Raw genomic sequence first — 27,321 nt, forward strand, 5'->3', positions numbered from 1 at the left:
ATGCTAAATTCAGCAGCTAGATCAGAATGTAATCTGTGTGCGTCTGACCTGGATTGGGTCAGCCAAATCCCTTCCGCCTGGTCAGGACATTGTTAGCCATGTTCCTAAAGTAAACACAAGCCTAACTTCCTGACAAACAATTTTGTTTTTGTGTATTTTTTTTCTTGAACTTAATTTCCAAACGGAAGTGCCCAGGTCAAAGGTAAAGGTGGAGGCCAATAGCGTAGAAATTAAGCGTTTCCACTCAGAATTGACATGGCTACAGTAATTCTTTATATTGGTCAGGATTCAGGAAATGTTCTATCCGCTTGTGAATGGAAAGGTCAAAGCTCAAATCAAGCTCAAATGCCAGCTGTGTGAATTCATTTGTAGCTATTGGTTTTGATCATTTCTGAAAGACAGTGTCAGGATAGATTATCCGATCTAGCTATTTTTGACAAAGAAATGATTGTAAAGACTTAAATGTACTGGTAAGTGGCCAATCATTTTCTGAATCATCATGATAAGATACATAATGGTCTCTTCGGGGTGGACAGAGGAGACATCGAAGCCTCACAGAAAATGGGTGGCACACATTTCTAAAAGTTTCTATAATACTTGTTTATTTTGTTCAGTCCAGTTGATAATTTTTCTCCCCAGTGTGGCTTGCTTCAATGGTGAGGCTACATTTTTTACTTTGGAACTGCCAGTCCCTGACTTGTTTATCAAAGTGGATATTAATGTAAACTTTAATACATTTTTGTATGAAGCCGCCTTCCATTGGGGCATGACTATAATGTTTACAAAATGAGCCAACTACGAAGGAGAAGTGCTGCATCTTAAAAAGGAGGCAAGCTGAACACAGGAGGTTGGTGGCACCTTAATTGGGGAGGACGGGCTTGTAGAAATGGCTGGAGCGGAATGTGTGGAATGGTGCCATTCCATTTGTTCCAGAGATTATCATGAGCCATCCTCCCCTCAGCAGCCCCTGCTGAACAGTGCAGGCCTGGGAAGACATTAGTCAGTCCACTCACATTCACTCAATCCATGTGTTAAAGAGTCTATCCCAACCCTGTCCCAATTACCAGACACACCACAGGTTGGCATCCATAAAGATAGGTTTTTAAAGGTCCACATCACTCCAAATAATGTTTTCAGACCTCAAAATTGGTTCAAAGTGGTGATCATGTCCCACACCATCTGTGATGTAGATCCAGCTATGCCTCAATATCAAATGAATGTGAAAGATGGGCAGCGTCTAATTTTACAGATTTATTCAGTGCTTATTGTTTCTATTTCTGGATCAGAATGTGGTATCATTAATCCAGAAAATGGTTTTGCACCAGCAGTATTGTCTCTTATACAGTATACAGGCGAATCTCAGAAATCCACAAAGCTCTTTACTTGATTTTAATGTATTAGGTAAATGGCACAATACACTGTATGGCAACGTTCCAGTTCATTTGCTGAATTGTTCTTGAGTTTCATCTGTTTTTGCACAAATAAAATGAAATATAAATGTACGTAATAATTTCCTTTTTCAGAATCAGACCTGCCTAATTCTCATTTACAACATTTGTTTTTGTGTTTAATCGGCTAAATTACACATTCTGTTAACATATGACCTCAAAGTTATGTCTTGCAATTTGTAGTCTGACATTTCAGATTTACATATGAAGTAGTTTGGTCGTAGTGGACTACTTTTTCAAAGTATATTTTTCTTAAGGGTAGCTTAACTTCTTCCGGTGTAAAGTAATTGGTAGCTCGGTAAACTATATATTTTTTAGAGTAGCTTCCCCATCACTGAGTTTCATACATGCTTGAGTTTCTTTTGTCAGTAGATCCAGGGTTAGAAAAGTGCTATATTTGTCATTCATTTGTATTCCCTTCACATCCAGAACTCTTTGCCTCATCCTGTATGCTTAAAGAGGCTCTCCCCTCTGGCAAGTGGAGCTATGACAGTTACCTGGGACTTGAAGTCTTTCAAACCCTCTTTTCTCTTGCTCTGGTGAATCCTCTGAGTGCACCTGACTGACGTGTTATTTCAAAGATGAAAGCCGAAAGACATCAAAAGGGAAAACAATGTAAGAAATACACAAGAACAGACTGAAGCATGCTGTTCTTTTACACGGTGGTAAGACCTCATGCTGGACTCAGGAATGCCAGTACTTTAATGAGAATTGAGGGAGTTGACTCACTATGTTTTTTTCCTGCAATGTAGTCAGTCATTCTCTAAGACAGCAAAAAAAATATGTATTTCAATATACTGTATTGCACTTGAAGCATCTCTGCTGTTTAAATGGCTATAGTTCTAAAGTTACCAAAATGCCCTTAGGGGCTTCAGACTGTGACAATACTTTTTTTCACAGAGCTTTGACAACATATGGGGTCTTTCCAGAGGACAATCTCCGCCACACGCTTACATAATGCTGCTTCTGCTTCTCTCTGGCGCTGTGCTGTGTAGACAGAGACAGAAGCTCCACCAGGATATATAGCTAGTCTACTGTGGCTCTGTTACTGTGTAGTGCCTGTAAAGTTGTGGTGGCTCTATAAGGACAGACATTACCATAATGTAATGGATGGAGTGAAGGTCTCCAACTGGGCTCCACCGTACGTCGACTGCTGTTAGACGAGCAACAGCGACAAGTACTTATTATTCCACATTGACTTTCAAATGAGCTACCATTGTGCATTTTCGCAGCCTGGACGTTATTTATGATCCACACACAGTGGGAGGGTGATTGGTTGAAAGCAGAGAGTTTTAGCCAGAGGTATGATGAGTAAAGTCCAGCAAATGAGAGCCCGACAATTCAGGTGTGTGTGTGTGTGTGCGTGCGTGTGCGTCTGTGTGGGAGTGGGGTGGTCAACATCTGAGGACAAAACATATTTTTGGGGATCTGTTTACGTTCACATGAGTGACCTTGGGAACAATAGGGAATGGAGTGATTGTGCAGCAGAAGTGTTCACTGAAACAAAGGAAACAGTCATTGGAAACAGCTGGGGTATTGGAGAGCGTAAGCCATGTTCAAGTAGAGCTTTGGATGGATTAATACAGCCTCCTCTATTACTTCCAGGGTTAGTGGTTATCCACAAAGCAGTGGTCAGCTAAGCACAGGCGCTCGAGTTTGAGAAGGAATCTTCTTACCCTGAAATGGGGATTACCCCCCCCCCATCACTTTGAGTACATGTATCTATTAGAATATGTCATGGTCTTTCTGCAGTTTTTCTCCATTCATTTTCCTATTGTCACTAAAGGGGATTTCTCAGAAGTAGTTTGTTGTGCTGAGTAAGCTCATGGCAAATACTGAAACTGTTCTTCCTGAATGACAGACACAGTCAGTGTTCTAAGTGACTGCCATTGTCTCATTTAGGGTGCATCCAAGGAGGGAGTCGCACAGTGAGTCAAAAGACCCCTAGGAGGCATCTCTGGGTTTGTCAGACACATCACAACTAATCCAGACAGTTGCCAAGCCAAGATGGGATTTGAATCAAGCTTCAAATAGCAGCTGCCACTGCATAACTGGAACAAATAGAAGTCATAGAAGCAGAAAATAACATGAAACAACAAGAGGTGCCTCAGCTCCATAGGTGACAATACTGTAGTTAACGGGCCGGGACAGGTGTGTTACAGATTGTATCTGCTCAGGGCTTTTATGTCTGTGTAGCTAACTGCTGTATGCTACGGGTGCAGTGTTGTGCACCCACCCCACCCCCTCCTTATCCCCTTCTCGCCCCTTCTGGTATCCCAAGCTGAACAGGAGTAATCAGATGAGAGGCGGAGTGGGGAGGCTCACGTGGGGACACAGCGTCTACCAGGGATTAAAAAACTAAAATCTTGATTGAAGTTCCACTAGTCTCACTCTACAAGCGGGTTAAATGGGAGAGAAAGAGACAGACATACAGAGAGAGAGAGGGGAAGAGGGAGAAAGGTACAGAGGGAGGTACAGCAGTGAGAAGGAGTGGGAGGAATAAAGAGCGAGAAAGGGAGACAGCGCAGTGCTGGGCGGCAGGGGGAATGAGAGTGAGAGAGAGAGAGAGAGAGAGAGAGGGGGGGGGGGGGGGGGGGGAGACAGGAAGCGTGCCACAGCCACTGAGCCAGAGACGCAGGGAGAGGAAGACAGAGAGGCCATGAGCAGCAGAGAGGGCAACAGGGGGAAGCAGTAAGGATCACAGCGTGCGAAGACGGAGAGTGAGGGGGGAGGACCGGGAAGAGAAAGAGAGAAAAAACAAAGGGATACAATCAGAAACAGGCTTGGACAGGAAAGGGGAGCGGGTGGGTGGGGGTCTGAGGAGAAATAAGCGGAAGAAAGTTTTCGAGAGAGAGGAAAAGAGCGGGAGAGGGAGAAGTCAATGAGAAAAACATTCCATGTGAATGTCAAGGGCGGGAAGCTGGAGGGACAAAGCTAATTCTTTAAGGAGTCTTCCTCTGTGGCTGCTGGACTGCTTCCGTCATGTTCTCAGACACCAGAGCGCCTGGGGAGCACAGAGGCTTTCAGCACAGCAACCCTCATCTCAACCTCTGGCTCCACAATAGATTCAGGGCCCATCACAGTGACATGGGACTCAATGGGCAGCGCAGGCGGACTGATGCCAACCTTACCTATCCCAACAGAGCCAAAGAGGTAGGCTTTAAATCACAAGAGGTTATCAACAATATACATGGGAAGGAAAGGATGGGTGCCCATTTGAATGGACTGGGATTGGAGGAGATAGATTTAAGAAGCCAAGTTGGCAGTCCTTCCAGGTGGAGCCAGGTCCCGTCTCCAGAGCCAGGCCTGAGACACAGCACATCTGTCAGGAACCACTACACAGAACGCTCCTTTGTTTGGAACCACCGCCAGACGTTACCACACCCCTCAGTCAGGAACTACGTTACTGCCCCCGCTCCACCAACACAGTTCAAAGGTCAAGACGGCTGTAAAGTGCCCGTTTGTTTGGAGGACCAGCTTTGGGGTTACCCCAGACAGACCTGTCAGAGAAACCTTCATAAATCCAGCTGGGTGGATACAACCACAGCCACACAGGGCTTACCCAGACACCAGAGTTTCGGTTCTACCTTGAGTTCCACCCCAAAAAAAGTCAGAAACATCCAGAGAGACTTGACTAGACCAGTAGGCGGACCAGAGACCAGAAGAGACCAGAAATACTTGACTAAACCTGTGGAGGGTTACAATGGACCCAGCTCTCTGCATGAAGTCATATTCTCTACAGAGGTTCCTCAGAGAAATATGGGAGGTCCCACTCTCCGACCCCAGCAGAGCCCCAGTAAGCCCTGTCCCACCCCAGAGGATGTCCAGACCAGGCCCGCCAGCGGCCACCATGGCTCCAGGAGAGGGCCAGGGCTGACTGGGTCGAAGAGGAGCCACCGGAAGGTGGTCCGGGATCAGATCCGGAGAGTGGTGGAGAACCTGGAGGAGGTTCTAGGAGGCCTGAAGGACATCCATCAGGAGATGAAGGAGGTAAAGATGTTTCTGTTTGCCTATAAGTTACAGATAGGGTCTATCTTTGATGGGAGGATTTAAAGCTGTTTCTCGTGCAGAGCTGTGGTGTAGTGGTAACACTCCCCGGCACAAGTCACATGTACAACGGAGACTGGGGTTCAATCCCCGCATCCCACTGTTCTGATTTCCAAACTGTCTCAATAAGTGTCAAATACTTGGAAAAAAAAGTTGTTTTGGGAGGGGATAGTGAGCTATAATCTGGTATTGTCATATAGCCTTCAAAATATTTCAGGTGCTTTCTTTGATGTTCTTTTGATATTTGTATAAACATATTATCACGCTATTTCAGGTCCTGAAGAGAATGTGAAGAGCAGTTGTACAGTGTGTTACTTTTGCACTTCCCAGAAAGAGCATAATACCAGTTCATACGTTTGATACTTTAACATGCATTAAAAAGGTGTCTGAATTGATATACACTGTTATACTGCTTGCAAAGCGTCTCTCCACCACAGTGTGACAGTCTTATCTATGAAACAGCATAGAAGTGAAGATTTCACTGCATTTTTAAAGGGAGGAAGTGGTGTTTGCTGGGTCATTCCACCCATAGAGAATGATAGAGAAAGCATCCCTATCTCGCTTCCATTATGACGTCTGTGAGCGCACTGGCCGAGCCATTGAGGAAATCTCCATTTTAAACTAGAACATTTTCTTCTTCAAATAATTTTTATTTTATTTTTTATTTCACCTTTATTTAACCAGGTAGGCTAGTTGAGAACAAGTTCTCATTTACAACTGCGACCTGGCCAAGATAAAGCACAGCAGTTCAACACAAACAACACAGTTACACATGGATAAACAAACATACAGTCAAAAATACAGTAGAAAAAGTCTATATACAGTGCGTGCAAATGAGGTAGAATAAGGGAGGTAAGGCAATAAATAGGCCACAATGGCGAAGTAATTACAATATACCAATTAAACACTGGAATGGTAGATGTGCAGAAGATGAATGTAAAAACAGAGATACTGTGGTGCAAAGGAGCAAGATAAATAAATAAATACAGTATGTGTATAGGCCGTCGTCGGTGGAATAAGGTGAGGACCAATGCGCAGCGTTGTACGTGTTCATCTATTTAATAATGTAAACTGAACAAATCAAATCAAATTTATATAGCCCTTCGTACATCAGCTGATATCTCAAAGTGCTGTACAGAAACCCAGCCTAAAACCCCAAACAGCAAGCAATGCAGGTGTAGAAGCACGGTGGCTAGGAAAAACTCCCTAGAAAGGCCAAAACTTAGGAAGAAACCTAGAGAGGAACCAGAGTATGTGGGGTGGCCAGTCCTCTTCTGGCTGTGCCGGGTGTAGATTTTAACAGAACATGGCCAAGATGTTCAAATGTTCATAAATGACCAGCATGGTCAAATAATAATAAGGCAGAACAGTTGAAACTGGAGCAGCAGCACGGCCAGGTGGACTGGGGACAGCAAGGAGTCATCATGTCAGGTAGTCCTGAGGCATGGTCCTAGGGCTCAGGTCCTCCGAGAGAGAGAAAGAAAGAGAGAAAGAGAGAATTAGAGAGAGCACACTTAAATTCACACAGGTCACCGAATAGGACAGGAGAAGTACTCCAGATATGACAAGCTGACCCTAGCCCCCCGACATATAAACTACTGCAGCATAAATACTGGAGGCTGAGACAGGAGGGGTCAGGAGAATAACAAAGAACACTGAATAACAAAGAAACAACTGGAACAGTTCTGTCTGGTGTAGACACACAAAGACTGAAAACAACCACCCACAAAACACATTCGAAAACAGGCTACCTAAATATGGTTCTCAATCAGGGACAACGATTGACAGCTGCCTCTGATTGAGAACCATACCAGGCCAAACACATAAATAGAAAATCATAGAAAAACTAACATAGACAACCCACCCAACTCACGCCCTGACCATACTAAAACAAAAGACAAAACAAAGGAACTAAGGTCAGAACGTGACAGTATGTGGATGAGGTAGTTGGATGGGCTGTTTACAGATGGGCTATGTACAGGTGCAGTGATCTGTGAGCTGCTCTGATAGCTGGTGCTTAAAGCTAGTGAGGGAGATAGGAGTCTCCAGCTTCAGTGATTTTTGCAGTTCGTTCCAGTCATTGGCAGCAGAGAACTGGAAGGAAAGGCGGCCAAAGGGGGGATTGGCTTTGGGGGTGACCAGAGAGATATACCTGCTGGAGCCCGTGCTATGAGTGGGTGCTGCTATGGTGACCAGTGAGCTGAGATAAGGCGGGGCTTTACCTAGCAGAGACTTGTAGATGACCTGGAGCCAGTGGGTTTGGCGACAAGTATGAAGAGAGGGCCAGCCAACGAGAGCGTACAGGTCGCAGTGGTGGGTAGTATATGGGGCTTTGGTGACAAAACGGATGGCACTGTGATAGACTACATCCAATTTGTTGAGTAGGGTGTTGGAGCCTATTTTATAAATGTCATTGCCGAAGTCGAGGATCGGTAGGATGGTCAGTTTTACGAGGGTATGTTTGGCAGCATGAGTGAAGGATGCTTTGTTGCGGAATAGGAAGCCGATTCTAGATGTAATTTTGGATTGGAGATGCTTTTTTGGATTGGAGAGTTTACAGTCTAACTAGACGCCTGGGTATTTGTAGTTGTCTACATATTCTAAGTCAGAACCGTCCAGAGTAGTGATGCTGGACGGGCGGGCAGGTGCGGGCAGTGTTCGATTGAAGAGCATGCATTTAGTTTTACTTGCATTTATTACTTGCAATGAAGCTCGTCTGGAGGTTAGTTAACACAGTGTCCAAAGAAGGGCCAGAAGTACAAAGAATGGTGTCATCTGCGTAGAGGTGGATCAGTGAATCACCAGCAGCAAGAGCAACATCATTGAAGTATACAGAGAATAGAGTCGGCCTGAGAATTGAACCATGTAGCACCCCCATAGAGACTGCCAGAGGTCCGGACAACAGGCCCTCCGGTTTGACACACTGAACTCTATCAGAGAAGTAGTTGGTGAACCAGGCGAGGCAATCATTTGAGAAACCAAGGCTGTCGAGTCTGCCAATAAGAATGTGGTGATTGACTGAGTCGAAAGCCTTGGCCAGGTCGATGAATACGGCTGCACAGTAATGTCTCTCATTGATTGCAGTTATGATATCATTTAGGACCTTGAGCATCGTTGAGTTGCACCCATGACCAGCTCTGAAACCAGATTGCATAGCAGAGAAGGTACATTGGGATTAAAAAATGGTCAATGATCTGTTTGTTAACTTGGCTTTCGAAGGCAGGGTAGGATAGATGTAGGTCTGTAGCAATTTGGGTCTAGAGTGTCTCCCCTTTGAAGAGGGGGATGACCGCGGCAGCTTTCCAATCTTTGGGGATCTCAGACGATACGAAAGAGGGGTTGAACAAGCTAGTAATAGGGGTTGCAACAATTTCGGCGGATAGTTTTAGGAAGAGAGGATCCAGATTGTCTAGCCCTGCTGATTTGTAGGGGTCCAGATTTTGCAGCTCTTTCAGAACATCAGCTATCTGGATGTGGGTGAAGGAGAAATGGGGAGGCTTGGGCAAGTTTCAGTGAGGGGTGCAGGGCTGTTGACCGGGGTAAGGGTAGCCAGGTGGAAAGCATGGCCAGCCATAGAGAAATGCTTATTGAAATTCTCAATTATCGCAGATTTATCGGTGGTGACAGTGTTTCCAAGCCTCAGTGCAGTGGGCAGTTGGGAGGAGGTGCTCTTGTTCTCCATGGACTTTACAGTGTCCTAGAACTTTTTGGAGTTAGTGCTACAGGATACAAATTTCTGTTTGAAAAAGCTAGCCTTTGCTTTCCTAACTGCCTGTGTATATTGGTTCCTAACTTCCCTGAAAAGTTGCATGTCGCGGCAGCTATTCGATGCTAATGCAGTACGCCACAGGATGTTTTTGTGCTGGTCGAGGGCAGTGAGGTCTGGAGTGAACCAATCTGTTCCTGGTTCTACATTTTCTGAAAGGGGCATGCTTATTTAAGATGGCGAGGAAAGCACTTTTAAAGAATAACCAGTCATCCTGTACTGACGGAATGTCAATATCCTTCTAGGATTCCCAGACCAGGTCGATTAGAAAGGTCTGCTCGTTTAAGTGTTTTAGGGAGCGTTTGACAGTGATGAGGGGTGGTTGTTTGACTGCGGACCCATTACGGACGCAGGCAATGAGGCAGTGATTGCTGAGATCCTGGTTATTCTTTAAAGGTGCTTTCAGCAGAGGTGTATTTGGAGGGCAGGTTGGTTAGGATGATGTTTACAGATTTGGTGTTGCACCTGGTAGATTCATTGATCATTTGTGTGAGATTGAGAGCATCAAGCTTAGATTGTTGGATGGCCGGGGTATTAAGCATGTCCCAGTTTAGGTCACCTAACAGCACGAGCTCTGAAGATAGATGGGGGGCAATCAGTTTGCATATTCTGTCCACAGAACAGCTGGACAAATGCTATTTGTCACTTGCTTCGAAACAACAGGTTTGGACTAACAGTGAAATGCTTCCGGGCCCTTCCCAACAATGCAGAGAGAAAGAAAATAGAGAAATAATTGAAAAGTAAAACATGTAATAATAAAAGTAGTAATAGATACATAATGAGTAACGATAATATACAAGGAGCATCAGTACCAAGTCGATGTGCAGGTGTACAAGGTAATTCTATGTTCACCTTTTGTTGCCTTACAGCCTGAAATGAAAACACATAAAATCTGACTTTTTATTTACACACAGTAACCCACAATATCCAAGTGAGAAAAATTAACCCACAATTAAAACAGTAAAATACCCTATTTGGATAAGTGAACACCCCCCTGAGTTAATACTTGTTGGAACCACCTTCTGCTTGAATTACAGCCAAAAGTCTTTTGGAATACGTCTCTAATAACTTTGCACACCTAGACTGTGCAATAGTTGCCCATTCTTCCTTGCAGAATTGTTCAAGCTCAGTCAAATTGCATAGTGACCGCTCTCTTTAAGTCATTCCACAGATTCTCAATGGGATTTAGGTTGGGGCTCTGACTAGGCCACTCAAGGACATTCACCTTCTTGTCCTTCAGCCACTGTATAATTACTTTGGCGGTGTGCTTTGGGTCATTGTCATGTTGAAACGTGAACCACCTTCCCATTTTTAACTTCCTGGCAGAGGGCTGCATGTTCTCAAAAATATTTTGCACTGTCCATTTCCCCTTCTATCCCGACAAATGCTCCCTGCTGAAGAGAAACACCCCCTCAACAGGATGCTGCTGTCACGTGAGCTCCCTCTCCGGCCTCTAGGTCACCAGGCTGCTCGTTATGGAGCACACCTGTCAACATCGTTACGCGCATGACACTCACCTGCACTCCATCACCTCCTTGATTACCTGCCCTTTACATGTCACTCCTTTGGTTCCTTCCCCAGGCGCCATTGTTTCTGTGTCATGTCTGTGCGTTGCCCATGTTTCTTATTTGGTATTATGTTGTGTTTCTTTATTAAAACACATACTCCCCGAACTTGCTTCCCGACTCTCAGAGCACATCGTTACCACTGCCACCACCGTGCTTTACTATAGACTTGGTGTTCCTTGGGTGGAACGATGTATTGGGTTTTCGCCAGATATATCGTTTTGCATTCAGGCCAAAAAGTTTAATTTGGTCTCATCTCCCTTTTTTTGAGGAGTGTTTTTTTTCTTGCCACCCTCCCATAGAGGCCAGATTTGTGGAGCGCTTGTGGTATTGTGGTCACATACACACATTGACCAATATTTGCCATAAAGGCCTGAAGCTCCTTCAAAGTCACCATTGGCTTCTTGGTAGCATCTGATCAGTCTCCTCCTTGCCAGGTCATCCAGTTTGGAGGGACGGCCTGATCTATGCAGGGTCTGGGTGGTGCCATACGCCTTCCACTTCGTAATAATGGTCTTACCTCTGCTCCGATTTACTTGTCCGTAGTCAGGGTACCCCGCAAATCAGCCTCTATATTGTCGTCTCTTTCTCTTCCGAGTGTCGGGATTACGGCCTGGTCCGGGGTGAGCAGTATGCCCTCTGCCGCCAACTCATTGAAGTAGAAATCTCCATCCAAATCGAGGTTAGTGATCGCTGTTCTGATGTACAGAAGTTATTTTCGGTCATAGGAAATGATGGTGGGAACATAATGTATAAAAAAGTTAGGATCAGCGCAAAAAAACATACAAAATAGCAGAGTTGGTCAGGAGCCCGTAAAATGGCCTTTATACATTCCAAAACCATTCTCTTTTGTTGGCAAACAAACTGAAAGGAATACATTCTGCCACTTGTAGTGTGTTGTTTGAACAGGTATAAAGCCAATATTGCCGATTCACTGCCACCTGCAGTTATGGAATTTCTTCTCAAGAGTATATTCATTGGCTGATCCCTCCTGATGACCCGGATGGAATCATATGATCCTTCCTTAACCCATTGGACGTCCCACCCACTTGACTACTTCAAAATGGTGAAAGTCCTCAATCGTGCTGCCCATGCTAATACAGGCTTTTGGCTAGTAAAGGCCTCTATCATTCTCTATGGTTCCATCAAATGAGAAAACCTTCTGGGTAGTGTAACTTTGTCCATTTTTCCCCCCATCTCATTTTAACATTCTGTTATAAAGAGCACATGTTAAACTTAATGAAAAACAAGTTTCCCATCTCAAGAAGTTAATTAAATACAAAAATGAAGTTCCAAATAAAGTTACAGGGTTGACGATTTCCCTATGAAAGCTTGCTGTATGCAACAGGGAGGGGTAATGGAATGCAAACTTTACAAAGTGAAATTGTTGAAACATTTCTAGCCTGTCTATCTATTGGTAACAGGGTTAATGTGTTGTGCTTGATCCACTCAGTTTCCCATCATCAAAACACCAAACAATGGCCAAAAAGAGTAGAACCAGCTCACTGCTTTTACACTAGGATTTGACTATTAAATGTCCAATGTTTATTTTGAAATAAATATTAAAGCAAAAGTTCAGTTCACGTAACAGGGAGTTTTTTGTATTTTATTTTATTAATCACTAATCACATGAAATAAATAATCATCTTCAGAAATGACCTTGTCAAATCAACAAAATAACTAGGGCTTTACAATGATGGTGAAAACGTTTTAGGGTTCAGTGGGTTAGAATCTTCTTAGAAGGGGTGAACAGAGGGACATGTTAAAATACTGGATTTGGGCACTTTAGCAAGACTTAATTCATTTAAAAACCTGATGTATTAAATTGACCATGTGGTCTATATTAAAGGGCACAATTTCTATTGGTGCACAATTTCTGCTTAAAATATCAAAGGTACGCAAACAGGCGCTCTTTTCGTGGAACGACCCTGCTATGCTCCATTTACCTAATGTATGCAATGTTTTAAAGTGATGCTTAGCAGCGGTACCCTCTTCTCTCCAGTCCTTCCACCACCAGATGCTGACAGAGGAGCAGCTGGAACCATGCTTTTAATCCATTTATGGAAACGCCTGAGCCCTGGCTCATATTCTCATCCCATAAAAGTGACATGTAAATCGGCCCCTCTCACGTTATCTTGTTGCATTCCGCATAAGTGCAGTCCGAGAGCAAGGGTATTCCACAGGGGTATTGCAAATGATAGTAGAACGTTAAATAAATGTATGGAGTAACATCCAGCGATGCTGCTCTTATAGTGTGGTGCAAGGAAAATCTCTTACTGGACCAGGTGGTTAAGGACCTGAAGGAAGACACTAGAGAACTTGAGTAGTTAAGTGAGAAAAACAATTTGCCTAGCAACAGTACGGCCACACACAGCAAAGGCTGAGGCAGATCAAACATTTTCTCCATCTCATTTTCTCGCATCTCTCCAGCCCCATCTCTGACGTGTATCTTAATCTCTTTCACAGGTGGTGCAGCAGATTGAGCTGCTGACCTCGTCCATTGACCTGAGTGAAGGGGAAGCCAGCCCCAGCCTGCCCAGCGACAGTAGCTCCACCTCCAGTGGAGTCGCGATGGGCAGTAGCCATCAGAGGCCAAGAGGCCCAGGGGGTGAGGAGGCCAGACAGGGGGACGCAGCTCTGTCCTCCCTCATCAGGACTAACTCACCCCAGCGTCACACCCCTGCCTCCAGCCCGGTCCGCCTTCCCCACCAACTTGCTCCCAGGCCTCACAGGAGTAGCCCTGTTCGCCCTCCCACCTCTGGTCTGTCCCCCATCAGTACCAACACACCTCACCCCAACACCCATGATCCCTCAGTCAAGAGCAAGAGTTTACATTACCCCCTCAACCATGCCTCTAACTCTGCTCTCTTTCACATCCTTGGACTTTGCCCCCATGAAATAAGTCCCCCTCCTCACCCCTCTGCTCTCAGTCCTTCTGTCACCTTAGAAACCCAAATAGGGTCACCCATGAGGTCACCTCTCCCTGTCAGCCCACCCAGAGCCCGTAAGACCCAGACCATGGTGGAGGGAGTGAGGACAACATCTGCTAAATCACTGGGGCTAACGCAGGGCCAGACAGTCCCACACGGCCCAGCGAGAGTTCCAGGGCCCAAGGACCGCAAGCCGCCTCCTTACCCGCACGATGGGCACTTTGATCGGGGGGCAAGTAAAGGCAAGGACCCCAAGAAGGCTCCCCCGTATCCTGTAAAGAGAAGACTGCTCTCAACCACGGTGTGAGAGGGAGGTGGTTGGATTAATGGAGCAACTACCACAGAGCTGAGGGAGCAGAGAGTGATTTAAGGCTCGCCAACTTGAGCAGAGCCCACGTTTCCAAGGTGATGAGAGGTGTCTCAGGGTAGGTATATGTCAGCAGAGTTCTGCTGCATTTGTCCTGACACCCTTTCCACCTTTCTGGCTTGGCTCTGACCAAGGATAAGAGACAGGATAAGAGACAGCAACACCTGGCTCGGCGCACTTGTAACTACTAGGGCCCGATGCAGATGCCCACTTAGCAGAATGATGACACAACCAAATAGGGTGAGAGCATCTCTTTGGCGTACCATGTCTCTTGGCTGACTTGGTCACCCAGTGCTTGGAAGTGTGTCTGGGGGAGATAGGGGAGAGGGGGACAGAGACAGTGGGGCAGCTGGCCATTAGTCCTACCCTTCAAAGGGCCCTTGGTGGTGATTCCTAACCTAACCCTCCTCATCCACAAGCTCCATCTGTTCCCTGTAAATGTCAATCAGGAAATACAGAGGAAGAGAGAGAGAGAGATGGGGGAACGCAGTCCAAACTGGCCGAGAGCATTCACAAGATAGAAATGATGACGCACTCATCGGGTCGTATCATGGTGCCCATAGTTCAGAATCAATCTGCCTGTATCACAGTGGTTGTAACGTGCCATTGCATGTTGTAGATCATTTGTATTTTTAGTTAATTTGATGCCATCTTGTGGACTTGACATGTACTTCAGCAGATACATTTGTACTGGAAATTTAGGGATCTTAGGAATACCTTCCAATGCAATTTTTAGACAAAGTTGGCTATGTTTTCTGATGGGAAGTTAAAGTCAACAGTTATAGTAGTAACAGATGGCCAATAGTAACGACCTGTTCATAAACTGAACAAAAATATAAATGCAACAATGCAACAATTTCAAAGATTTTACTGAGTTACAGTTCATATAAGGAATTCAGTCGATTGAAATGAATTCATTAGGCCCTAATCTATGGATTTCACATTACTGGGAATACAGATATGCATCTGTTGGTCACAGATACACAACATGAACAAAAGTATGTGGACACCTGTTCGTCGAACGTGTCATTCCAAAATCATGGGCATTAATATGAAGTTGGTCCCCCCTTTGCTGCTAAAACAGCCTCCACTCTTATGGGAAGGCTTTCCACTAGATGTTGGAACAGTGCTGCGGGGGCTTGCTTCCATTCAGCCACAAGAGCATTAGTGAGGTCGGGCACTGATGTTGGGCGATTAGGCCTGGCTCGCAGTCGGCGTTCCAATTCATCCCAATTCATCTGTGCAGGCCAGTTAAGTTCTTCCACACCGATATTGACAAACCATTTCTGTATTGACCTCGCTTTGTGCACGGGGGTAGTGTCATGCTGAAACAGGAAAGGGCCTTTTCCCGAGTTCCCAGTTGTCTTGAACTCATTGAAGTCAGATTTCCCAGTCCAAGTTAAGTTGTTTTGAGCGCAGCACAAATCATGCTTCATTGACAGCATGGCCAATGTTGAATGTTTATCATTTTAAGCTTGGATAAGAGACCCTGAAACCCAGACTTGGGACCACACAGTCACTCCACTGAATAGCAGGCTAGTGATTGCTTTGCAATGCTTGCAGTTAGCCACTGATTCCTTCCAAACCACTCATTGTTGAATTAGCAACTTCCGACTTGTTGTGTAATGTTGATGTCCAATGGTCGATGATCACCGATACGTTTTATCTATAAATTCTCTTCATTATTTCCCTTCATATGACAAGGATTAAAAAGATTTGCCAGTAGATTGTCAACTTGATTCAGGATGATGACTGCGAGCTAAGATTTTGAAAGTATGATGTTGACATGATCAGTCCAATCAAAGGTACTGTAGATATAACATGATTTGATGTAATTTATCTGTGGCCAATGACCTTGAGCCTTCTTGGATGGGCTCTTCTAATGTAACTCTATGGCAGCACACAAGGGGCTTGAATTTTCGAGCTCTACCCTTAGACTCCCCATGAGTGACAGAACACTGAGCCAATCACTACCAACCCCTACGCTACGTAAACTCAGCAAAAAAAGAAACGTCCTCTCACTGTCAACTGTGTTAATTTTCAGCAACCTTAACATGTGTAAATATTTGTATGAACATAACAAGATTCAACAACTGAGACATAAACTGAACAAGTTCCACAGACATGTGACTAACAGAAATGGAATAATGTGTCCCTGAACAAAGGGGGGTCAAAATCAAAAGTAACATTCAGTATCTGGTGTGGCCACGAGCTGCATTAAGTACTGCAGTGCATCTCCTCCTCATGGACTGCACCAGATTTGCCAGTTCATGCTGTGAGATGTTACCCCACTCTTCCACCAAGGCACCTGCAAGTTCCCAGACATTTCTGGGGGCAATGGCTCTAGCCCTCACCCTCTGATCCAACAGGTCCCAGACGTGCCCAATGGGATTGAGATTAGGGCTCTTCGCTGGCCATGGCAGAATACTGACATTCCTGTCTTGCAGGAAATCACGCACAGAATGAGCAGTATGGCTGGTGGCATTGTCATGCTGGAGGGTCTTGTCAGGAAGGGTACCACATGAGGGAGGAGGATGTCTTCCCTGTAACGCACAGCGTTGAGATTGCCTGCAATGACAACAAGCTCAGTCCGATGATGCTGTGACGTACCGCCCCAGACCATGATGGACCATCCACCTCCAAATCGATCCCGCTCCAGAGTACAGGCCTCGGTGTAAACGCTTATTCCTTCAACGATAAACGCGAATCAAACCAACACCCCTGGTGACACAAAACTGCGACTAGTCAGTGAAGAGCACTTTTTGCCAGTCCTGTCTGGTCCAGCGACAGTGGGTTTGTACCCATAGGCGACGTTGTTGCCAGTGATGTCTGGTGAGGACCTGCCTTACAACAGGCCTACAAGCCCTCAGTCCAGCCTCTCTCAGCCTATTGCGGACAGTCTGAGCACTGATGGAGGGATTGTGGTGTAATTCCTGGTGTAACTCGGGCAGTTGTGGTTGCCATCCTGGACTTGTCCCGCAGGTGTGATGTTTGGATGTACCGATCCTGTGCAGGTGTTGTAACACGTGGTCTGCCACTGCAAGGACAATCAGCTTTCTGTCCTGTCTCCCTGTACGCTGTCTTAGGCGTCTCACAGTACGGACATTGCAATTTATTGCCCTGGCCACATCTGCAGACCTCATGCCTCCTTGTAGCATGCCTAAGGCAGGTTCACACATATGAGCAGGGTCCCTGGGCATCTTTCTTTGGTGTTTTTCAGTCAGTAGAAATACCTCTTTAGTGTTCTAAGTTTTCATAACTGTGACCTTAATTGCCTACCGTCTGTAAGCTGTTAGTGTCTTAACGACCGTTCCACAGGTGCATGTTCATTAATTGTTTATGGGTCATTGAACAAGCATGGGAAACAGTGTTTAAACCCTTTACAATGAAGATCTGTGAAGTTATTTGGATTTTTACGAATTATCTTTGAAAGACAGGATCCTGAAAAAGGGAGTTTGTTTTCCGCTGAATGCCCCACCACCACAGAAAGCACTGAGCTAGGCTGAAACACCTGCATTTTGGAGCTGCCTTACTCAAGAAAGCAAAAAAGAGACCATGTTTGTATTCGTCTTTATTAACTCAACGATTTTATCATTCTTTTTTTTTACATTGTTTGCAAACGGTCCAAAAACATTATGCACATCGAATTTCGTCTGTGTTATAGCTACATTTTCATATGAAACGTAATAATGTTGGAATAATGTTGGAATCTGCTGGACTGAAAATGTGTGTCCTAATAATATAAAAAAAGAGCATGAGATCAGCACACAGAACTCTGAAAGTAATCCAAGCTGAAAACCATCAAACCTGAGCATGGACAGCAGTGTGAAATCTTAGCAAGGACATTCTGATCAATTAGCTGTGTCAAAACAAATGAGAACACACATTTCACATTCCCAGACAATATGACTTTTATTGGAGCATCAGTTGCACATTGTGATTTAGAAATCCAAGAAGTAGAAAATAAAATATAAAACAAAACAAGTGCCCGGTGGTATTTCCTTTTGGGAGCCAAGGGACTCCACTATCAACGCTGAGTGAGGGCCTCCTCTAGACAGACAGGGATGAACCTGGTATGTGCTGGCAAGCTAACTATCCTCTACATCAAGGCAATATGTCTCTAATCCTGGTAGGCCAAATAAGCATCTGTTCTAAAGCTCCACCTAGCTTCATTAAGACTGTTGGTAGGAGTGAGAGAGGAGGGAGAAAAACTAAATCAACTGCATTGAATGATGATTGGTTGGTTGAATCAGGTGCTCTATCTAGATCAAAAGAACATAGAAACGGGCTCCATGCTCTACATTATCTGTACTAACCATTCACTTGCTTAGAGAAGCAGATTGGAAAAATTTATATATCTTAACGTGCGCACGATGAAGACAAATGATTACTCACATTTCCCTGGCTTAGCATAAGACCAATAAATCCTCTGAACCTATATCTCTCTACACCCGTTAAGATCAGACATCCCAATATGCATTCTCATACAGTATGGAACATAATACATTTTCCATGTAAAGCCATAATACTCCAAATAAAAAACAATACATTTATTCAACAGCATATTTGTAGACCACCAAGGTCTAAGGCTGTCACTCATTACTGTATCGTCCTTCGTGCTTGAATATCGTCCTTCAATTGCCACTGTTGTCGACATTAGAGCACAATGGCCTGCCTTGAGAGCACGCCTGGATGTCACCATTTGATGATATTACAACAGTCATTCGGATTTCCAGCCAATCAAAGCTCATCGCGTCGTGTCCGGCCAATAATAGTCAGTTTGGAGAGCTCAGCGCGGAACTTCCCATCTTTGTGGGTCACTGGAAGGGTGATGGGAGAGGAAACGAGTTACTACAACATCATAACACAAGTACAACATTCAATGAAAAAACAACATTCAGTAGTAGACAGTGGCATACCATAGATTCATCATCAATGCTATCTACTTTTGTCACAAACACTTCATTCCAGACAAATAGGTAAAAAACAAGAATAGTTTTGATCTGTTGTGACAGACATATGGGAATGGAGCTCAGTAGTAAGCAGACTAGTCATCTCACCTGTAGAATCCCCCACAGTGAATTCATCTTCCTTCAAAGTCACATCCCTCTGTCCTCCCGCCACAGTCTGGGACTGTGGAGACGATGACGGGGAGAGATGGGAGCAGGGGATTGACGAGAAAAGGGATAACAAACAAGGGGATGAAAGTGTGAATGGAAAAGAGAGAAACTCATCATGACAGAGGCAAGGACAGTTATAGTGGAGTGACAAGGTCGAGGAGATGTTCTGCTTCTCAGGAGTGCTGGTTATTTTTATCCCAATGTTTAGTGAGTGTTGTTTTTTTCTCTGTCTTTTCACAGGGGACAGTGCCGTCAGGAGGAGAGGTTGAACGGTTCTGTTCTGACGACAGCGTCTGTCTGAGGCTTTGTCCTTGCGAGGGAGGATGGTCAAGAGGCCTGTGGGAGAGCAGTGTATGTGCGGCGATGTACAAAGCCTCCTCGTCTGACAGACTCCTCAGAACAGTGTTTCCCTGTATGGTGTTTTGGTAAACACTGGTGGGTTGCCATTGATTTGTGTGAAGATGTGGCAATAAACTGCGTCATGACTACAAACATCAGTCTAGTTTACATAGTAGATCAGAGGGAGATATAAAAAACGTATGGTGGGACAGACACAGCACAGACCGGTTTAGGAACCACTGCCTTAGAACTGTGTGCAACTTACATGTGATGTGACACTAGTCTGAGAGTTGTTTGTACTCTGAACACAGCAGCATTCACTTGGGAGAAGAATACATGGTTAGATCTGAATGCAACATGGGTAACAATGTACTCTCTGACTGCAATATAATGTTCTCTCAAATACCTACAGTACCAGTCAAAAGTTTGGACACACCTACTCATTCAAGGTTTTTCTTTATTTTGACTATTTTCTACATTCTACAATAATAGTGAAGACATCAAAACCAAGAAATAACACATATGGAATCATGTAGTAACCAAAACAGTGTTAAACAAATACAAATATATTTTATATTTGAGATTCTTCAAAGTAGCCACCCTTTGCCTTGACAGATTTTGTGCACTCTTGGCATTCTCTCAACCAGCTTCATGAGGTAGTCACCTGGAATGCATTTCAATTAACACGTGTGCCTTGTTAAGTTAATTTGTGGAATTTCTTTCCTTCTTACTGCGTTTGAGCTAAATAGTTGTGTTGTGACAAGGTAGGGGTGGTATACAGAATAGCCCTATTTGGTAAAAGACCAAGTTAATATTATGGCAAGAACAGCTCAAATAAGCAAAGACAAAAGACAGTCCATCATTACTTTAAGACATGAAGGTCAGTCAATGCGGAACATTTAAATAACTTTGAAAGTTTCTTCAAATGCAGTTGCAAAAACCATCACGCGCTATGATGAAACTGGCTCTCATGAGGACCGCCACAGGAAAGTAAGACCCAGGGTTACCTCTGCTGCAGACGATAACTTCATCAGAGTTACCAGACTCAGAAATTGCAGCTCAAATAAATGCTTCAGAGTTCATGTAACAGAAACATCTCTACATCAACTGTTCAGAGGAGACTGCGTGAATCAGGCCTTCATGGTCAAATTGCTGCAAAGAAACCACTACTAAAGGACACCAATAAGAAGAAGACTTGCTTGGGTCAAGAAACATGAGAAATGGACATTAGACTGGTGGAAATCTCTCTTTTGGTCGGATGAGTCCAAATTTGAGATTTTTGGATCCAACCACTATCGTTGTGAGACGCAGAGTAGGTGAACGGATGATCACCGCATGTGTGGTTCCCACCGCGAAGCATGGAGGAGGTCTGATGGTGTGGGGGTGCTTTGCTGGTGACACTGTCTGTGATATACAGTGTAGCAAAAAAGTATTTAGTCAGCCACCAATTGTGCATGTTCTCCCACTTAAAAAGATGAGAAAGGCCTGTACTTTTCATCGTAGGTACACTTCAACTATGACAGACAAAATTATAATTTTTTTTCCAGAAAATCACATTGTAGGATTTTTAATGAATTTATTTGCAAATTATGGTGGAAAATAAGTATTTGGTCAATAACAAAAGTTTATCTCAATACTTTGTTGGCAATCAATACTTTGTTGGCAATGACAGAGGTCAAACGTTTTCTGTAAGTCTTTACAAGGTTTTCACAGACTGTTGCTGGTATTTTGGCCCATTCCTCCATGCAGATCTCCTCTAGAGCAGTGATGTTTTGGGGCTGTTGCTGGGCAACACGGACTTTCAACTCCCTCCAAAGATGTTCTATGGGGTTGAGATCTGGAGACTGGCTAGGCCACTCCAGGACCTTGAAATGCTTCTTACGAAGCCACTCCTTCGTTGACCGTGCGGTGTGTTTGGGATCATTGTCATGATGAAAGACCCAGCCACGTTTCATCTTTAATGCCCTTGCTGATGGAAGGAGGTTTTCACTCAAAATCTCACGATACATGGCACCATTCATTCTTTCCTTTACACGGATCAGTCGTCCTGGTCCCTTTGCAGAAAAACAGCCCCAAAGCATGATGTTTCCACCCCCATGCTTCACAGTAGGTATGGTGTTCTTTGGATGCAACTCAGAATTCTTTGTCCTCCAAACACAACGAGTTGAGTTTTTACCAAAAAGTTATATTTTGGTTTCATCTGACCATATGACATTCTCCCAATCTTCTTCTGGATCATCCAAATGCTCTCTAGCAAACGTCAGACGGGCCTGGACATGTACTGGCTTAAGCAGGGGGACACGTCTGGCACTGCAGGATTTGAGTCGCCGGCGGCATAGTGTGTTACTGATGGTAGGCTTTGTTACTTTGGTCCCAGCTCTCTGCAGGTCATTCACTAGGTCCCCCCCGTGTGGTTCTGGGATTTTTGCTCACCGTTCTTGTGATCATTTTGACCCCACGGTGTGAGATCTTGCGTGGAGCCCCAGATCGAGGGAGATTATCAGTGGTCTTGTATGTCTTCCATTTCCTAATAATTGCTCCCACAGTTGATTTCTTCAAACCAAGCTGCTTACCTATTGCAGATTCAGTCTTCCCAGCCTGGTGCAGGTCTACAATTTTGTTTCTGGTGTCCTTTGACAGCTCTTCGGTCTTGGCCATAGTGGAGTTTGGAGTGTGACTGTTTGAGGTTGTGGACAGGTGTCTTTTATACTGATAACAAGTTCAAACAGGTGCCATTGATACAGGTAACGAGTGGAGGACAGAGGAGCCTCTTAAAGAATAAGTTACAGGTCTGTGAGAGCCAGAAATCTTGCTTGTTTGTAGGTGACCAAATACTTATTTTCCACCATAATTTGCAAATAAATTCATTAAAAATCCTACAATGTGATTTTCTGGATTTTTCTTCTAATTTTGTCTGTCATAGTTGAAGTGTACCTATGATGGAAATTACAGGCCTCTCTCATCTTTTTAAGTGGGAGAACTTGCACAATTGGTGGCTGACTAAATACTTTTTTGCCCCACAGTATTTAGAATTCAAGCCACACTTAACCAGCATGGCTACAACAGCATTCTGCAGCGATAAGCCATCCCATCTGGTTTGCGCTTAGTGGGACTATCATTTGTTTTTAAACAGGACAATGACCCAACACACCTCCAGGCTATGTAAGGGCTATTTGGGGCTGTTCTATGTAAGGGCTGTTCTGTTATCTCCACCCGGCACAGCCAGAAGAGGACTGGCCATCCCACATATGCTCTCTCTAATTCTCTCTTTCTTTCTCTCTCTCGGAGGACCTGAGCCCTAGGACCATGCCCCAGGAATACCTGACATGATGACTCCTTGCTGTCCCCAGTCCACCTGACTGTGCTGCTGCTCCAGTTTCAACTGTTCTGCCTTATTATTATTCGACCATGCTGGTCATTTATGAACATTTGAACATCTTGACCATGTTTTGTTATAATCTCCACCCGGCACAGCCAGAAGAGGACTGGCCACCCCACATAGCCTGGTTCCTCTCTAGGTTTTTTCCTAGGTTTTGGCCTTTCTAGGGAGTTTTTCCTAGCCACCGTGCTTCTACACCTGCATTGCTTGCTGTTTGGGGTTTTAGGCTGGATTTCTGTACAGCACTTTGAGATATCAGCTGATGTACGAAGGGCTATATAAATAAATTTGATTTGATTTGATTTATTTGAACACGAAGGAGAGTGATGGAGTGCTGCATCAGAGGACCTGGCCTCCACAATCACCCAACCTCGACCCAATTGAGATGGTTCGGGGTGAGTTGGACCACAGAGTGAAGGAAAAGCAGCCAACAAGTGCTCAGCCTATGTGGGAACTCCTTCAAGACAATTGGAAAAGCATTCCAGGTGAAGCTGGTTGACAGAATGTCAAGAGTGTGCAAAGCTGTCATCAAGGCAAGGGGTAGCTGCTTCAAAGAATATAAAATATATTTTGATTTGTTTAGCACTTTTTTGTTTCTACATGATTCCAGATATGTTATTTCATAGTTTTAATATATTCACTATTATTCTACAATGTAGAAAATAGTTAAAATTAAGAAAAACCTTTGAATGAGTAGCTGTGTCCAAACTTTTGACTGGTACTGTGTGTTGCCATGACAATCTATTTTATCATCTCTACCCATATAAAGCCCTACATTAGCTTTGATTTACAGTTGAAGTCGGAAGTTTACACACACCAAATACATTTAAACTCAGTTTTTCACAATTCCTGACATTTAATCCTAGTAAAAAATTCCCTGCCTTTAGGTCAGGTAGGATCACCACTTTATTTTAAGAATGTGAAATGTCAGAATAATAGCAGAGAGAATGATTTATTTCAGCTTTTATTTATTTCATCACAGTCCCAGTGGGTGAGAAGTTTACATACACTCAATTAGTATTTGGTAGCATTGCCTTTAAATTGTTTAACTTGGGTCAAATGTTTTGGGTAGCCTTACACAAGCTTCCCACAATAAGTTGGGTGAATTTGGGCCCATTTCTCCTGACAGAGCTGGTGTAACTGAGTCAGGTTTGTAGGCCTCCTTGCTCACACATGCTTTTTCAGTTCTGCCCAAAAATGTTATATGGGATTGAGGTCAGAGCTTTGTGATGGCCACTCCAATACCTCGACTTTGTTGTCCTTAAGCCATTTTGCCACAACTTTGGAAGTATGCTTGGGGTCATTGTTCATTTGGAAGCCCATTTGCGACCAAGCTTTAATTTCCTGACTGATGTCTTGAGATGTTGCTTCAATATATCCACAGAATTTTCTTTCCTCATGATGCCATCTATTTTGTGAAGTGAACCAGTCCCTCCTGCAGCAAAGCACCCCCACAACATGATGCTGCCGCCATCCCCTGTGCTTCACTGTTGGGATGGTGTTCTTCGGCTTGCATGCTTCCCCCTTTTTCCTACAAACATAACGATGGTCATTATGGCCAAACAGTTCTATTTTTGTTTCATCAAACCAGAGGACATTTCTCCAAAAAGTACGATCTTTGTCCCATGTGCAGTTGCAAACCGTAGTCTGGCTTTTTTATGGCGGTTTTGGTGCACTGGCTTCTTCCTTGCTGAGTGGCCTTTCAGGTTATGTCGATATAGGACTCGTTTTACTGTGGATATAGATACTTTTGTACCTGTTTCCTTCAGCATCTTCACACGGTCCTTTGCTGTTGTTCTGGGATTGATTTGCACTTTTTGCGCTAAAGTACGTTAATCTCTAGAAGAGAGAACGCGTCTCCTTCAAGAGCCGTGTGACGGCTGCGTGGTCCCATGGTGTTTATACTTGCGTACTATTGTTTGTAAAGATGAACGTGGTACCTTCAAGCCTTTTGGAAATTGTTCCCAAGGATGAACCAGACTTGTGGAGGTCTACAATTTTTTTCTGAGGTCTTGTCTAATTTCTTTTGATTTTCCCATGATGTCAAGGAAAGAGGCACTGAGTTTGAAGGTAGGCCTTGAAATACATCCATATGTACACCCCCAATTGACTCAAATTATGTCAATTATCCTATCAGAAGCTTCTAAAGCCATGACATACTTTTCTGGAATTTTCCAAGCTGTTTAAAGACACAGTCAACTTAGTGTATGTAAACTTCTGACCCACTGGAATTGTGATACAGTGAATTATAAGTGAAATAATCTGTCTGTAAACAATTGTTGGAAAAATGACTTGTGTCATGCACAAAGTAGATGTCCTAACCAACTTGACAAAACTATAGTTTGTTAACAAGAAATGTATGGAGTGGTTGAAAAACGAGTTTTAATGACTCCAACCTAAGTGTATGTAAACTTCCGTCTTCAACTGTAGCGTGCCAGTTAATCAGGATAAAAACAGACCAAAGTCTAAAAATGTGTAGGTAGGTACATACAGTCAATGTAGAAGACATGTTTCCATTGGGATATGCAGTTCTACATCATTATCACTGAGACAGACAGAAGCGCACTTGAACCAGGAGACCAGCGGAGAAGACGTATGCTGACATTGGACATATACCTTATCTACTTTACACCACAAAACATGTCAGCAAAGATTGTGCTCCAATGCATTATTATGTAGAAATGCTGATAGGAGAGCAAATTACATGACCAATCTGTATATGGTGGATACTTACATATGCACTGGCATACTCAATCTTAGCTCCTTTCAGCTCAGCCTTGAACTGTGTGAAAAACAGGTAGGACTTCCCTTGGGGTCTATCAACAAAGAGGAAGAGAGAAATCAACACAAATGAAGATAGGGATTAAATCACCACTGATGTTTTTATTAGATTTTTTTTATTTCACCTTTATTTAACCAGGTAGGCCAGTTGAGAACAAGTTCTCATTTACAACTGTGACATGGCCAAGATAAAGCACAATTGTTGACTCTGCTGTTAGTTATTCACTAGGCAAAGCCAAGATGAAAAACTGGAACTGATTGACCTGAGATATCTCAGGTGAATGACCACCAAGTGACAGTTGAATGAATAAGTCATTCAGTGTACATGGAAATCTCTGCAGTCTAACTTCGATTGTTCAGTGTGACCTCACACCAGGGATTACAGTTTACCTCCACAAAGAGCAGGAGAACAGACTGTCGTCGTCGCTCAGGCCCACACTCATCAGCCATTGCTGTTAAAACAACATAACATGAAAACATGTTATATTATTATTTTGATTATGTATTCTTTCGGTATGTGAGTAGCATGGCACAGGTTAAAATGTACTTTCTGTTGATCTACTTTGGAATGTACTTTTAAACTGCACACTAAAACCTATGAATCAGTTTACTGCAGGTAGCATATGTTTCAACTCTAGACTAGAATGAAGTGTCCTATTTATTAGGTTGAAACAACCTAAACTTAGATCAGGATACAACCTACCTCGTTGGTTCCCCCTTGTGATGCATACGTGAATGAACATTCATATTCTCTCTGTGAAAGTAGGAGGAATTAGTAATCTGCACATTTTTCTTGATGATTAAATTGAGACTGGAATGATCATTAAAAGACAAAACACATTATTTATTTGTAGGCCTAAGTATTTGGAAGTCAAATCGGGTGTTTGGGAGACAAACAATTTATAGCTCATTATTATTTCAAACATCTGCAATTTGTAATACAACGGGGCACTTTATTTTCAATATTTGTGATTTAACATAAAGACAACATGGATTGCGTCTCTGTCGGAAAATGTAGATATATTCTAGACCAATGAATAGCCTCCTTGTGGTACGGTACTGACGTGTCAACATATCAGAGGTCGTTTCCTCATCATCATGCGACGACCAGAGACTTCAGAAAAAAATGTTTTATCTACATAGAGTTTCAATTTGTGACCGGTGCCATCATGTTCTTGGTTGTTATTTGAATTGGCTACCATATGTGAACAAACAGCAAGATAGTTTGCAGGGAATCATAACGTTACTCGGCAATTCGTATGCATATTTGTGCCACTTACAACCTTACAATGCAACATACACGACTTCACTAGCTGTCTAGTAGTACAATGCTGTTTGTTGGCTGGATGTTGTGGCTAGCTATATTGCTTACCATTTTCTCAGAGAACGTGTGCACCATTCCGCCGGGTTTTACGTTGAATTCCACAGTTTTCGTTTGTTCATCGGCACTAGCCAATGTAACTGTTGACGTTACAACCAACAAAGCAAGAAATGGAAAGTTATTTTGCGCCATTTTGGTCTGCTGCTACTTACCGATAACTCATGCGAGTGCTCTGCCGAGTGTCGTCACAGGGAACTC

General features: G+C 43.8%; 2 protein-coding genes across 2 annotated transcripts; one reads left to right on the forward strand and one right to left on the reverse strand.

Annotated features, from left to right (window-relative positions):
* The first annotated feature begins 4,394 nt into the window (after positions 1-4,394).
* LOC139374036 (uncharacterized) lies at positions 4,395-18,104 on the forward strand. The gene is made up of 2 exons (XM_071115064.1): positions 4,395-5,438; positions 13,293-18,104. The coding sequence occupies exons 1-2, from the start codon at positions 4,431-4,433 to the stop codon at positions 14,061-14,063; spliced, it is 1,779 nt and encodes a 592-aa protein (XP_070971165.1). The 5' UTR covers positions 4,395-4,430; the 3' UTR covers positions 14,064-18,104.
* Positions 17,676-27,321, reverse strand: LOC139374139 (myeloid-derived growth factor-like). Its single transcript, XM_071115178.1, has 6 exons — positions 27,115-27,321; positions 26,446-26,496; positions 26,133-26,194; positions 25,696-25,777; positions 19,184-19,256; positions 17,676-18,943 (listed from the first exon to the last, which is right to left on the reverse strand). The coding sequence occupies exons 1-6, from the start codon at positions 27,253-27,255 to the stop codon at positions 18,864-18,866; spliced, it is 489 nt and encodes a 162-aa protein (XP_070971279.1). The 5' UTR covers positions 27,256-27,321; the 3' UTR covers positions 17,676-18,863.

The sequence above is a fragment of the Oncorhynchus clarkii genome, chromosome 1 (genome assembly GCF_045791955.1).
Source record: "Oncorhynchus clarkii lewisi isolate Uvic-CL-2024 chromosome 1, UVic_Ocla_1.0, whole genome shotgun sequence".
NCBI classification, from domain to species: Eukaryota; Metazoa; Chordata; class Actinopteri; order Salmoniformes; family Salmonidae; genus Oncorhynchus; species Oncorhynchus clarkii.

Bases quoted from the DNA above. Each gene is read 5' to 3' on its own strand.
- LOC139374139 (XM_071115178.1), bottom strand. From the start codon at position 27,255: ATGGCGCAAAATAACTTTCCATTTCTTGCTTTGTTGGTTGTAACGTCA. The intron at 26,497-27,114 runs GTAAGCAATATA...CTACTTTCACAG, and splicing joins ACACGTTCTCTGAGAAAATG to AGAGAATATGAATGTTCATT. The intron at 19,257-25,695 runs GTAAGTATCCAC...TCGTCTCCACAG, and splicing joins TTGAGTATGCCAGTGCATAT to TCCCAGACTGTGGCGGGAGG.
- LOC139374036 (XM_071115064.1), top strand. From the start codon at position 4,431: ATGTTCTCAGACACCAGAGCGCCTGGGGAGCACAGAGGCTTTCAGCAC. The intron at 5,439-13,292 runs GTAAAGATGTTT...TCTCTTTCACAG, and splicing joins TCCATCAGGAGATGAAGGAG to GTGGTGCAGCAGATTGAGCT.